Here is a 12,884-nt window from a genome sequence, read left to right as displayed (position 1 = left end):
CTATTTAGTAGGCCACGAAGTAGGATCCCGCGGTCCCGACTTTCTGACCTCTTTAAGACTAATGGTGTAATTGTAATGTATATATTAAAGGGAAACTCCAAGCAATTACGGCCTATAAGGAGGGATAATATATAAATAAAGCCATTTTGTGAGTTTGAATTGGATAACTCTTTAAATTAATCGTTTTTAAATATATTTTTTAGCAAAAGCTATTTATTTTTAAACTTTACTATATAAATTTTACTTATAAATCTTGTAAATATTTAACATAAACAAAAAAGAGAAATATTAAAAATATTGTTTTTTTAAAGCAACTATGTTTTTTTTTTTTTACATTAAATTAAAATTTAAATTTTTATGCTTAAAAAGTTGTCATTTAAACGCCTTTTCTTTAATTTTAAAAAAATATGCATGCAATAACAATAAATTTGACATATTCTGCAATAAAAGGCTTACAAAAGATGATCCTTGAAATATTTAAACACATCGAATTTTTAAACCTTTCCTTGCTAAGAACCGGAAGAAAGGTCAGTAAAACCTCCTTCCATAACTCGCTTTTCCTTATCGAGACCATGCTTGTATAAAACAGCTAGGTTCATCTCGATTGTGTTCACCTGATCCTGCAAAAAGTCAATATCGTGCTCATGTTGCAGTCGCTGCTTGACCAGGCTTGTGATGTCCTTTTTGATAAATTCCTCCGCCTCCAGCAGATCAAAATCCATTTGCAGAGCCGTGCCCACTTGAAGGGTAACCTTTTTCACTGGCAAAACGGTAACCCATCTGAATACTCCACGGGTTACTTGCACCAGGCTCTGGAACTCCTCACCCGGATTGTCCATGAACTTCTTCACCAGTTCCAAGTTATTCTTGGCAGCATCCAAACGCGTTAAAATCGCTGTAAGATCAACCTCCAACTTGGCGGCCAGTTCGCTGTACTGCAAATAGAAGATGCGTTGCAACTTTATTGTCACTTGAACATCCGAAAAAAACTCCGGCTGGGCAATGTATCGCTCGACTTCGCCTATTAACTTGGCTTCTGGAATGGGCATATACGACTTTCGGTCGCCAAGAGGCGGCTTCTCCACATTTTTCATAAATTGAAACATTTTACTTAATTTATAGTACAGTTTAGGTGGAAAATAGACATTAGGTATTTAAAAAATCTGATTCTTTGACGATTCCTACCTACTATGATGATACGCTTATTTAATAAATTGTCCATTTTGTCAGCTTAAAATCCAGCATGGTCTTTATTTTGCAAAAAAAGGTTAGTGTGTTTACTTAGACCTAGAGTACATATTAATGTATCAATAATTTAAAAGCGCATTCACATAGATCCTAATCAAATATTGTCATAGTCTTCGTCTAATTCGAAAACGGTTTCAGTGGGGGTCGCTGATGCCGCGGTGGCCTTTGGAATGATGGGAGCGCTGCTCTTTCCAGCCATTTGGTTCACGTTGTTGTTATCCGTGGCGGTGGTGGTGGGGTGCATTCGGCTGCCCGCCGCTCCTACTCCTCCTCCAGGGGCCACGATATTCGTCAGATCGATATTGATCACCGGCGCGGCGATGTCAAAGTTGAAGGCCCCGGAACCGGCGCCAGATCCCGATCCGGAATCAGAGGCATCCGGTGTGCAGAGGTTCGTCGTGGGCATCTGCATCTGCATGTGGCTGTAGTCGATCTTCACGATGGGCTTGTTGAGTTCGTAGCTGCAGATCGGGGCAGGTATGGCAGTGTCGAGCTGCATCGACTGCTTCTTGAGGTGATTGGGCGGCCGGCCGCGGGGCGTGTAGGCCGGCGTGGACTCGGAACGGGCCAGTTTGGCGGGCAGGGTGGTGGTGGTGGTGATGGGATTTGGATGGTTGATGTGCGCAGGCTGTGGCTGATACTGCCGCTTGGTGGCGGAGGTGCCTCCGCCCATCCCGGCTCCATTGTTCAGACTCATGGAGCGCATATAGGCGGCGGTGCCGTTCGCCTGCGAGCGCATGGACGTCGATGGCAGGCTAAGATCATATGGCGTGTCCGAATCGGGGTACTGATCCTCCGGGGAGCTGCGCAGCACATCGTCCTCGTTGTAGGCGGCCTCCTCGGCGACGCTGATGTCGGGTATGTTGCGCACCAGCTCCTTGAGGAAGTCGAAACGCTTCTCGGACACGATGCACTGCCTCATGTGCGATGGCGATAGCGTCTTGGCGTTGCGCGCATTCGTGATGCGCAGCGTCTTGGTCAGCAGCGACTCCACGAAGAGCTCCAGCGTGCGCGAGATGATAACGGGCACCGCCTGGGCCACCTTCCCGATTTCCTCGTCGCTCTGCATTATCTTCTTGATGCGGCCCTATAATGGATTGTATATAGGGAAACACATTATAATCTTGAGCACCCGGTTTCTGTTCTGTTTTTTTCGAGCCTCTGATTATGCGAGGCGTGTTTGTATGTATGCACAGATGTACATATGTACACATGCACGAAAACTGATAACCCATCTTCGGCGTTCATGGCCGCCAAATAGCGGCGGTTTTCCTGCCGCCCACCGGGATTTCCACTTACCGCCGGAAAGCGTGCGTTGTATTTTTTCTTTTTCGACGGCATTTTCCGATTTGTGAAGTAATCGTCGAGGGTCCTAGCGAAATAAAACAAATGTGTGTGTGTTTTTCACACAAGAACAGTTCCTTGGTGCCCGAATGTGGGCGTGGGTGGGTGAGTGGCAGCAGGCGGGGTATTCACTGGGAACTAGCTGGAAATAAAAATAATATTTTAAAAAAACAAAAAATTACTCTGAAATTAAAGCAATAATTCTTTTTGCTGTTATTTATTCAATGGTTTTTTATTTTGCTTTTATTTATTAAGTTTACAGCGAGCCCTCGTCCGATCTGGCAGCCTTGTCTCGTGGCACTGCGAATGGCTAGAACCGCCAAGAAAAGGAAGAAGAAGCAGCACATCTAACAGACTGTATTTTTCACACATTTGCAATTGGGATTTAAAATCTCAGGAACTAGGGGCAGGATTACATGTCTAACACGCGCAAGGATCCTTGCAAAGCCAACGCCTGCCGCATTCAAGCCTGCCTGAACGGTAAGCAGCCGGCAATGACTCCATTTTTGCATGATTATGTAAGCTGACGCAACTCATTGCAGAGAATCACTACCAGGAGGACAAGTGCTTGGATGTCCTGGAGGCGATGCGCCAGTGCTGTCTAAAGTGGCATAAGGAATCGCTTTGCTGCAGTGGAATCGATCTGGAAAAGTCCTACAAGCCAGAAGCATCCAAGGGGCAGCAGAACCCAACCGGCAAGTCGTAAGTTCTGGACAAGATCTTTATAATCATCGGTACTCCAATATATCCTTTACAGACACAAATAATGACCACACCGCAGTATAAACCTCCAAAGGAAATCCAAGACTTGCTAGACAAAAAGGAGCAGCAACAGGCCAATCAGCGCAGGCGTACCGCTGTGCTGCCCAAACGCTCGTGGATCCAGCGGAATCCACGCCTCTTCCAGATCTCCTTCCTCACCGGCTCGCTGCTGATCTTCTTCTCGAAGCCCCTGTACGACTGCTTCATCGCCGATCCCCTGCCGCCGCTGGAGATCAAGGTGCCGCCGCACAAGCGCTGAGTTCCCGACTTCCTGAGACATGGAATCGGTGCGCAAGGCCAACCAACGACTGCGCAACTATCCGCTCCTGCTGACCAAGTGTGCCGACAAGGCCACTGCCTATGCGGTGTGCGTGACGCGGGATCTGAACGTTCAGCACAAGATCTGTGACGCCGAGTTCAAGGAGTTCATCAGTTGCATTCGCAAGAGCGCCCAGGAAATGAAGACCAAGCTGTAGACAATCACGAAGCAATAATAAACACAATGCCTCAAACAAAGATAGCGACATCGGGATGGCAGCGACTGGGTCGTCGCATCCTTGAGACCAGCTTTCGCACCCATATCCTAATCTCCGCCCTGCTGCGGATCTCTTTAATTTGCTACGGACAAATACACGACAGTCAGTCTGCCGTGCCCTACACGGATATAGATTATAAAGTGGTGACGGATGGAGCTCGTCGAGTGCTGGATGGAGACACACCCTTCGCCAGGCACACTTACCGCTACAGCCCGATTATGGCCTACCTGCAGACGCTCAACGTACTGCTCCATCCGGCGTGGGGTAAGCTATTGTATGCCACCTTCGATCTACTCATCGCCACGCTGATCTACCGCCTGGTGCACATGGAGATCAAGAGTCAGTACCAGAAGACCGTGCAGCACTTGCTGAGCAAGTTCAACAGGCCACGGGAGTCGGATCAATCGTTGGACGCTCTGGACGCACGAAGCCATCCGGAGAACTTGGCCCGCGCCTCTGCTTGCTTCTGGCTATACAATCCACTGACGGCTGTTATCTCAACCCGTGGAAGCGGCGACTGCTTCTCAAGCTTCTTCGTGATACTCACCATCTATCTGTTGCTAAAATCAGAGCACAATGTCGCCAGGAGTCACTGGCTTATATTCTGCGCGGGCTTGGCTCACGGCCTGGTGATCCATCTGCGTCTGTATCCGTTGCTGTTTAGTTTGGCGTACTATCTGTCACTGTCCACACGCCTCACACAAACACCCCTCGATTTCGTGTGCCAAATCCTGCGTCCCAACAAGCAACAGTTGTGCCTGGTGATCGGAACACTCGTCAGTCTGGTGGGCTTCACCTACACATTCTACTCGATGTACGGCTGGGATTACATCTACGAGGCCTATCTGTATCACTTTGTACGCAAGGACTCGCGACACAACTTTTCGCTGCAATTCCTTCTGCAGTATCTGGGCAGTGCATCTAGTATGGCCGAACCCTCTGCCATCCTGAAACTCCTAGTGGTTGCCCCACAGTTCCTGCTCATCCTCTACTTGAGCCTGAGTTTTGGCCAGTTCCGTCAGACCCTGCCGTTCTGCATCTTTGCCCTGGCCTTCGTCATCGTCACGTACAACTCGGTGGTCACCTCGCAGTACTTCATCTGGTACCTGGCCATCCTACCGCTCTGCTTGAACAACTTTAAGCTGCTGTCGTGGAGAAGGTGCTTTACTCTCCTCTGCCTTTGGCTGCTCGCCCAGGCACTGTGGCTGCTGCCGGCCTATTTGCTGGAGTTCCGGACGTGGAACACTTTTTACTGGATCGGAGCGCAGGGCGCCGTGTTTTTCGCCACCAACGGGTACATTTTGGAGCAACTGTTGAGTCACTACGGGTTCACCCAATTTAAGATAAGCTACAGAAAGTTACTGTAATCAAACAATCCAAAATCTAGCATACTTGATGTATGTGCAAAGAAGCGATTTAATACAAACAATTAATACAAGATATCACAATTTAAAGTAGTGGAAAATTAAAATCGAAAATTAGTATTTAGCACTTCGTAGAGTGTATAAATTTTATGTAATTAAAGAGTCTTTCATGCTCCTCGGTCCGCATGGCATAAACTCGGTCAGAAATGCCCCAGATATCCATAATTCCGACCTTATCAATCTCAAACACATTGCCCAGCTTATTCCACTGCACATCGGTGAACTTATTCTGAACTCGGCGGTACAGAGCCCGTGCACAGACTGTTTGCACGGAAATGTTGTTGACATATTTGAACTCCTTCCGATTTTCGTAGAGCTGCCTCGTCTTTTCGTAGTCCTTTCCCAACTCCTTTTCCGTCGTTATGAACATGTGATAGACTCGCTTTCGAGTGGCTGGTTTCTCGAGGCACAGGAAACAAAGGTACTGTGTGTCGTCCTCTAGATTTATTTTCGGGGCAGTTACAGGTGGCACATCGGTCTTTAGTAGGATCCTGCTTAGAATCACTGGAAATGTGGATGGATTCACTTTGGGTTCTTCTGGAATCGGAGCTGGCTTCTTTTTTCCCCTTATGCGGGGGGTATTCCTATCAGGCTTTACCCTTCCGGATATATTTAACACTGGTATTTCTGATGACTCCGTTTTGGAGCCACTTGCAGATAAAGATAAAGGTGTGTTACTATTTTCTATCGCTTGAGCTTCCATTATTAGAATTTCTTGTATTCTTTGAATGCTTTCTTGTATAATGCCCACGGTTGTACTGAATTATTATATCCGAAAACCACCGATTAAGTACTAGGTTTGTTTTGTACCAAATTGAAATACATAAGTAGGGGAGAGTGGGGGAATTTCGTCACAGGGGCAATTTCGTCACCTGCAATATCTCGGAATCCATAAGTCGTAAAAATATATAATTTTTTTGTTTTAGTCCTTCAAGACGGCCAGACACAACCAATGCATTTGTTTTGCACAGAAGGCCAAGATAATTAAGCTATAATATTAAATGTGTTTTAACAGTTCAAAAGCTACATTTAGTTCTCGACGAAATTTTTTCTGTATGCCACAATTCAAAAGGAATAAGATACACGATTTTTTATATAATACACAGTGCTATAATGTGCATTTCTGCGTCAGTGATTTTTAACTTCGCGCCTAATTTCGCAAGAAAAATAATTATTTCTAAAAAAGTACGGTCTGGGGAAATTTCGCCACCCTACGCTAAGGGTAAATTCGCACCTATTTTAAATACATATTTTTATATTTGACGAGCTGGCTAACGAACAGACTACCAGCAGCAGCAACAAATATAGGACGTCAACAAAAATGGTACGCGTGATCAGTGTAGCATATTTTCAGGCGTTAAACTCCCTACATTTTTCAGGTGACGAAATTTCCCCAGTTGTGTGGTGATTTTACCCCCCTGTGTGGTGAGATTGCCCCAGTATATTGGTTTTACATTTTATTTTTTTATAAATCACCAAGCTAATTAAAAAAATAGGGGAATGTCACATTTTAAAGCTTGGTGCTAACCGCATTCAACAATAAAAATAGAAATATGATAACGTGTCTCAAGATGGACAAAAAATAGCTTTGAAAAAATGCTGACGAAATTCCCCCACTCTCCCCTATTTCACAACACGAAAGTTCACTGGCAAAGCACAGAATTAGTGGTGGTTTTGTTTGTAAATATCTCCAAGGGAATGGCAATCATATGTTTTTCGATTAGAGTGGACTTTATTTGTGTCTAATGTTTAATTTGTAATTAAAAAAAGAATTTATTTATTTATTTGTTTATTTACAAAAAATATAAAATAATAAAATAAAAAGTATAATTCAATAATATATAATTCGTTTTCTAGCTGATACAATTTTTGCGAAATGTTCCAAATATCGCGATCTCCAATTTTTGCAATTTCGAAAATATTGCGCTGCTTGTTCCACTCCACTCCGGTTAATTTCTTTTGAACTCGGTGATAGAACGATCTGGCACAGAGGGTGTTCAATGTGAGATGCTCCAAAATCTTGATGTCTTTCTTATTTTCGTAAGTTTTTCGAATTTTTAGGTAATCTTCTTCCAATTCCTTTTCGTTTGAGACGAACATATGATAAACTAGCTTTCTTGAAGACGGTTTCTCCATGACCAATAGGCAAAGATACTGCTTAAAGTCTGATAGATTTACTTTAGCAACAGGCGCAGGTAAATCATTAGATTTCAATAGTATTCTTCCAATTATATATGGAAACGAAGTCGGGTTGATTTTTGGCGGCTCAGGAACGATTGGAATTGTAGGAGGTTCGGGATCAGCTTTCTTTTTACCCCTAATGCGTTGAGTATTTTGAGTTGGTTCCACCTTTCCTGATATATTAAGCACAGTTACTTCGGATGGTTTTGGATTACTGCTGGAGTTATTATTTGCTTGAGGTTCCATGCTTATTAAATCTTATATATCGTGTGTATCTCTAGGTGTTTGTGGAGGTACTGAAATTTAAGTTGAAATATACTTTGCTTGTTGAATCCAAATATAAAAAATTTCACATAGAACCAAAATCAAAAGCTTTACCTACATTAGTCACTTTTATTTGTTGACATCTACCTCTGAATGGTAAAAAATAACATCTGTTTCAAGATTAGGGTGAACCTTGGCAGTTAAATGTAATACTTTATTTTAAAATATTTGTGTTGAAGTTTTTGAATATCGCACAATTGCAACTATTTAACTCTTATTAACGCTCAAAAACTTGATGTAATTAAAAAGTTTTTCGTCATCCTCGGTGCGGGTTGCATTCAACCGTCTTGAAATCGCCCAGATATCTGTCTCTGCAATCATCTCCGTCTCGAAAATATTGCCTTTCTTGTTCCACACAGCATCTGAGAAGATTTTCTGAACCCTTCGGTAAAGGGTCCTTGCACATAGTGTGTTTTCGGTTAACTGATTCACGATCTTCAAATCTTTTCGATTTTCGTATATTTTTTTCACTTTTTCGTAGTCGTCTTCCACATCCTTGTCCGTTGACAGAAACATATGATAAACCCTTTTTCGAGTTGCCGGTTTTTCAAGATACAGAAAGCAAACAAGTTGTGTGTAAACCCAAATATCATCTTTCGGTGGAGGAGGAAGAATATTGCTTTTCAGCATTGTTCTACACAAAATAGCGGGAAAATTGGTCTCGTTTATTGCATTCTTGATTCGGGGAGTTCCTCTACTTGGCTTGGGCCTCTCCATATTTATTGAAGGCAATTCGGATGAACCATTTGTAATGGCTTTGGAATCTTTTCTTTGGTCTGCCATTACTTCCTTCAGTTCTTATTAATATCTGATAAGTCACTAAACTATAGTGCCTTCTGCTTTCCCACGTAAATATATGTTAAAACTCACTCATCGATTTCACAACAAAAACTTTTTTTAAAAAAGCTCATGGTTAGTGATGGACGTAGCAAGATAATTAATAAATAAAAAAATACCCAACTTTTTTAATTTTTCGACTGGCAGCCATTAATTACAGTAAAATAGTTTATTTCAGATTTTAGGGAATTTTATTTTAAAATTAATTTCACTTTTAACTTTTCGTTTTGTTAAGATAACTTAAAAATTGGTAGATTTCAATTTCTTCCTCTCTCATAACATCGGAAACAATTTGCTGTATGTGCACCATGGAATTTTTTCGGTATTGAATTACGTTTTCGTTCACCCAGTGCTCTTTATGAATTCGATTCTTGACGCGTAAAAGCATATCTTTAGAACTAAATGCACATCCACTTATTATTGTTCCGTTCTTAAAATTATCAGGTCCAAACTCGTAATATTGTTTTCCGTTTCTCATTATCTCAGTAGCTGCAAATCTCCCAACGGATGTTTCATCGACATTTTGGGGTTTTTCGCCGTCGAGGAGTATTTTCTGCATATGTTTATCAAAGTCAATCTCAAAGTAAGCTTTAGGGTTATTTGTTTTCTGCAATTTATCTGATGATTCACGGTTGTCGTTTCCAATAGTTAATACGTTTGATTTTGACGACATATTTAGTTCTGAAAAAATATCTGAGTAAATTTTTTTGGAATTTCACTTTTTCAGCCTTACCTGTTCTAGTCTTGATAACGTCTGATTTTGTTAGGAGCAGTTCTTTTATTTATTTACTAATGAAATTATTTCAGCGGAAAGTTTACATTGAAAGCTCAAAATTAGTGATGGTATTTGTTTTGTTTATAAACCGTGGGTAATGGCAAATAACATATGTTTTAAAATATTATTTTTTTATTTTTATTTTACAATAAAAAATTACTTTTTTCTTTTGGTTCTGTTGAGATAACTCAGAAATTGGTAGACTTCAATTTCTTCCTCTCTCATAACATCGGAACAGTGCTGCCATCACTCAGCTTGAAAAACAGGACAGATAAGCCAAAAAAAACAGGAAAAAAAAGGACAAAAAATTTTAAAAAAGGACAAAAAAGGGACAAAAGTAAATGCGCCTCCATTTTTCTGTTTTACCAATGGGTTATATAATTACTTAATTTAAATGGATTTTATATTAAATTCAATTATGTAATGACCTACTGCGCCCGACTCACATCCTTCTTTGTTTGAACATTTTACCATGGTAAATTTTTGTGCGTATACGTAATAATCTAAAATTATTAAAATAATAAGAGCATTTCAAGTAACTATATTGGTAATACAAAAAAATTCAATATCTGCGTCAAACCCGAATAAGAGACGTTAAAATCTGAAATTTTTTTCTGACAAAAAAACAGAGAGTAAAAGTTGAGAAATTTTTAAAGTGTTTTCCTCTTTTTTTTGCTACAGAAAAAATCGTACTATAAAGAAAATCCATCGACTGCTTTACGTCTCTTTGAAAATTTTTAAAAATAATTATTTTTTAAGTGCCGAACTGTAAGATTGATGGTTAAAAAGGCGTTTTAGCATATAAAAACAGGTTTACACACTTTCGACTGGCAAAAATAACACTCAAAACCTTATTTTTGAAAAAAGGACAGATTTCCGGATAGGGGATGTTTGAAATTTTTTCCGGATAAACCCGTTAAAAAAAGGACAGATCTGTCCGGAAAAAGGACAAAATGGCAGCACTGCATCGGAAACAATTTGGCGTATGTTCAAGGAATCTTTTCGAATTTTAATTACATTTTCGTTGACCCAGTGTTCTTTATCAATATGATTCTTAACACGTGAAAGCATGTCCTTAGGAATAAATGAAGGACCACATATAATTGTTCTGTATTTTAAATTGTCACTGCCAAACTCGTTATATTGCTTTCCGTTTTTTATTATCTCAGTAGCTGCAAATTTTCCAACGGTTGTTTCATCGACATTTTGGGGTTTTAAGCCATCGAGGATTAATTTCTGCATACGTTTTTCAAAGTCAAACTTATTTGTTTTCTGCAATTCTTCTGATGACTCGTAGTTGTCACATCCAATAGTTAAAACTTTTGATGTTGACGTCATATTTAGTTCTGAAAAAATAACTGAGTAAGTGGACAGTTTTAGAATATCACTCCTTTAGCTTACCTGTAATTGTCTTAATAATGTTTGATTTTGTTAGAAGCAGGTCTTTTATTTATTTATTAATGAAATTATTTCAGCAAAAAGTTTACAATGAAAGCTCAAAATTAGTGATGGTACTTGTTTTGTTTATAAACCGTATAAACCGGTAATAGCAAATATCATATGTTTTAACGTTTACTACCTGTTTCTGTGTTCGTTTAAATAACACAAATAAAAGTATATATCCGAGCTTTCCTCATTCACAGCGCTGAAAACAGTATCGAATATAAAATTTCTCGAATCCTTTGGAAACTTAACAACGTTATCAGATATCCAGTGGTCTTTGCTGATTTTGTTCTTTATGCGCTTTAGAGCACCTTTTGCTTCAAACGTCGGACAACTGTGCATATATCCATTTATCTTATTAGTTGGACCAAGCTCATAAATGTATTGTCCATTTTTCCTATATTCCTTAGCTGAAATCGTTTCGACTGATCCATCGACATAAACGTTTGGCCTACCATTTAGTAAGATTTTCTGCAAATGTTGCTCTAAAACTGAATCTGTCATTTCTTTTCGGCTTTGTTGAATTGCAGGTTTATCTAAAACTTCATAGGCCTCCGTTCCAATAGTCAACACATTTGATTTCGCCGTCATATTTAATTTCAAAAAAATATTTTGTTTTGAAAACAGGTTTCCGATTTGACAAGCCTAGCTTCTCACATTAAGTTTTAATATTGTCTGATTTCTTTATAAGAAAAACTTTATTATTTACCAATGAAATTATATCAACAGAAAGTTTACATTGAAAGCTCAAAATTAGTGATGGTAGTTAATTTGTTTATAAACCGTGTGTAATGACAAAAAACATATGTTTTAACGTTTACTTTCTATTGTTATGATCGTTTAGATAGCGCAAATAATAATATATATCCAAGCTCTCCTCATTCACAGCGCGGCAAACAGTATCAATTATAAAATTTCTGGAATCCTTTGGATACTTAACAACGTTATCAGATATCCAGTGGTCTTTACTGATTTTGTTCTTCACACGATTTAAAACGCCCTTTGGTTCAAACGTAGGACAATTAATCATCCAACCATTTATCTTATCACCTGGACCTAGCTCGTAAATATACTGTCCATTTTTCCTATTTTCATTCGCTGAAAACGTTTCGACTGATCCATCTACATATACGGTTGTCAATGGCTTTCTATCGTTTAGTAAAATTTTCTGCAAATGTTGCTCTAAATCAAATTCGGTCAACACTTTTCCTATTTTTGATATCGCAGGTTTGTCGAAGTCTTCACTGGTTTCAGTTCCAATAGCCAGCACATTTGATTTCGTCGTCATATTTTGTATCAAAACCCGATCTCTTGTATTACGAGTTAAGCTTCGCACATTCAATTGTAATATTCTTTAATTTATTTACTAATGAAATAATTTCCCCGGAAAGCTTACATTAAAAGCACTAAGTTAGTGATGGTATGATTTTGTTTACAACCACCTGTGAATGGTAAAAAACAGATGTTTTAAAGTTAGGATGGCTCTTAAAATGTTATTTTAATTTTTTTTTAAGTATGTGTTTTATTTTGTACCAACATTTTCTCTTAAATAACATAGGTATTGATAAATTTCAATTCGTTCCTCGTACATGGCATTGTGAACGGTTTTTTGTATAAATTCTCTAGAATCCTTTTTATATTTAGCCACGTTATCAGCAATCCAATGGTCCTTGCTTATTCGATCCTTAACTCTTCTCAGAACTCCTTTGGGTTCAAATGTGGGCCCGTCTATAATCCAGCCACCCATTTTAATGCCCGTTGCAAACTCGTAATAGTGGTGTTCATTCTTTTTAAGTTGATTTGCTGCAAACCTTTCGATGGCTTTATCATTGGGTTCACTTTTCAGTGGATTAGCTCCATTTAATAGAATTTTTTGCAAGTGTTCCTTAAAATCGTCTTGGATAAAGGCTTTACTCTTCTTTGGAATCGTTTGTCTATCTTTGGTTTCATTGGTCTCTGTTCCTATATTTAAAACACTCGATTTCGACGACATGTCTGTTCTGAAAAATA

At 39.7% G+C, this 12,884-nt stretch overlaps 11 protein-coding genes across 11 annotated transcripts; 4 read left to right on the top strand and 7 right to left on the bottom strand.

Moving 5' to 3' along the window:
- Window positions 1–381: 381 nt before the first annotated feature.
- Window positions 382–1,151, bottom strand: LOC108056981 (prefoldin subunit 3). The gene has a single exon (XM_017141042.3). It carries the CDS (start codon window positions 1,104–1,106, stop codon window positions 510–512), a length of 597 nt encoding a protein of 198 aa, XP_016996531.3. The 5' UTR covers window positions 1,107–1,151; the 3' UTR covers window positions 382–509.
- Window positions 1,152–1,221: 70 nt separating this feature from the next.
- On the bottom strand, window positions 1,222–2,709 carry NC2alpha (negative cofactor 2 alpha). The gene is made up of 2 exons (XM_017141054.3): window positions 2,548–2,709; window positions 1,222–2,335 (listed from the first exon to the last, which is right to left on the bottom strand). Exons 1-2 carry the CDS (start codon window positions 2,587–2,589, stop codon window positions 1,343–1,345), a joined length of 1,035 nt encoding a protein of 344 aa, XP_016996543.3. The 5' UTR covers window positions 2,590–2,709; the 3' UTR covers window positions 1,222–1,342.
- Window positions 2,710–2,761: 52 nt separating this feature from the next.
- On the top strand, window positions 2,762–3,491 carry LOC108056999 (cx9C motif-containing protein 4). Its single transcript, XM_017141060.3, has 3 exons — window positions 2,762–3,072; window positions 3,135–3,294; window positions 3,350–3,491. The coding sequence occupies exons 1-3, from the start codon at window positions 3,009–3,011 to the stop codon at window positions 3,357–3,359; spliced, it is 234 nt and encodes a 77-aa protein (XP_016996549.2). The 5' UTR covers window positions 2,762–3,008; the 3' UTR covers window positions 3,360–3,491.
- On the top strand, window positions 3,359–3,613 carry LOC108056997 (uncharacterized). The gene has a single exon (XM_017141059.3). It carries the CDS (start codon window positions 3,359–3,361, stop codon window positions 3,611–3,613), a length of 255 nt encoding a protein of 84 aa, XP_016996548.1.
- Window positions 3,614–3,632: 19 nt separating this feature from the next.
- Window positions 3,633–3,830, top strand: LOC108057000 (uncharacterized). The gene has a single exon (XM_017141061.3). It carries the CDS (start codon window positions 3,633–3,635, stop codon window positions 3,828–3,830), a length of 198 nt encoding a protein of 65 aa, XP_016996550.2.
- A 26-nt stretch (window positions 3,831–3,856) lies between these two features.
- PIG-M (Phosphatidylinositol glycan anchor biosynthesis class M) lies at window positions 3,857–5,355 on the top strand. Its single transcript, XM_017141053.3, has one exon. The coding sequence runs from the start codon at window positions 3,857–3,859 to the stop codon at window positions 5,255–5,257; it is 1,401 nt and encodes a 466-aa protein (XP_016996542.2). The 3' UTR covers window positions 5,258–5,355.
- LOC108056993 (uncharacterized) lies at window positions 5,297–6,163 on the bottom strand. Its single transcript, XM_017141056.3, has one exon. It carries the CDS (start codon window positions 6,015–6,017, stop codon window positions 5,376–5,378), a length of 642 nt encoding a protein of 213 aa, XP_016996545.3. The 5' UTR covers window positions 6,018–6,163; the 3' UTR covers window positions 5,297–5,375.
- Window positions 6,164–7,087: 924 nt separating this feature from the next.
- LOC108056992 (uncharacterized) lies at window positions 7,088–7,968 on the bottom strand. The gene has a single exon (XM_017141055.3). It carries the CDS (start codon window positions 7,739–7,741, stop codon window positions 7,088–7,090), a length of 654 nt encoding a protein of 217 aa, XP_016996544.3. The 5' UTR covers window positions 7,742–7,968.
- Window positions 7,969–8,837: 869 nt separating this feature from the next.
- LOC108056995 (uncharacterized) lies at window positions 8,838–9,660 on the bottom strand. Its single transcript, XM_070213870.1, has 2 exons — window positions 9,390–9,660; window positions 8,838–9,337 (listed from the first exon to the last, which is right to left on the bottom strand). The coding sequence occupies exon 2, from the start codon at window positions 9,327–9,329 to the stop codon at window positions 8,871–8,873; it is 459 nt and encodes a 152-aa protein (XP_070069971.1). The 5' UTR covers window positions 9,330–9,337; window positions 9,390–9,660; the 3' UTR covers window positions 8,838–8,870.
- Window positions 9,661–10,852: 1,192 nt separating this feature from the next.
- LOC138912592 (uncharacterized) lies at window positions 10,853–11,483 on the bottom strand. Its single transcript, XM_070213680.1, has one exon. The coding sequence runs from the start codon at window positions 11,463–11,465 to the stop codon at window positions 11,007–11,009; it is 459 nt and encodes a 152-aa protein (XP_070069781.1). The 5' UTR covers window positions 11,466–11,483; the 3' UTR covers window positions 10,853–11,006.
- Window positions 11,484–11,674: 191 nt separating this feature from the next.
- Window positions 11,675–12,294, bottom strand: LOC108056996 (uncharacterized). Its single transcript, XM_017141058.3, has one exon. It carries the CDS (start codon window positions 12,160–12,162, stop codon window positions 11,692–11,694), a length of 471 nt encoding a protein of 156 aa, XP_016996547.3. The 5' UTR covers window positions 12,163–12,294; the 3' UTR covers window positions 11,675–11,691.
- Window positions 12,295–12,884: the final 590 nt, after the last annotated feature.

The sequence above is a fragment of the Drosophila takahashii genome, chromosome 2R (assembly GCF_030179915.1).
Source record: "Drosophila takahashii strain IR98-3 E-12201 chromosome 2R, DtakHiC1v2, whole genome shotgun sequence".
In the NCBI taxonomy this organism is placed as follows: Eukaryota; Metazoa; Arthropoda; class Insecta; order Diptera; family Drosophilidae; genus Drosophila; species Drosophila takahashii.
The sequence above is the reverse complement of the archived record's forward strand: the minus strand, read 5'-3'. Positions and strand labels throughout refer to the sequence as shown.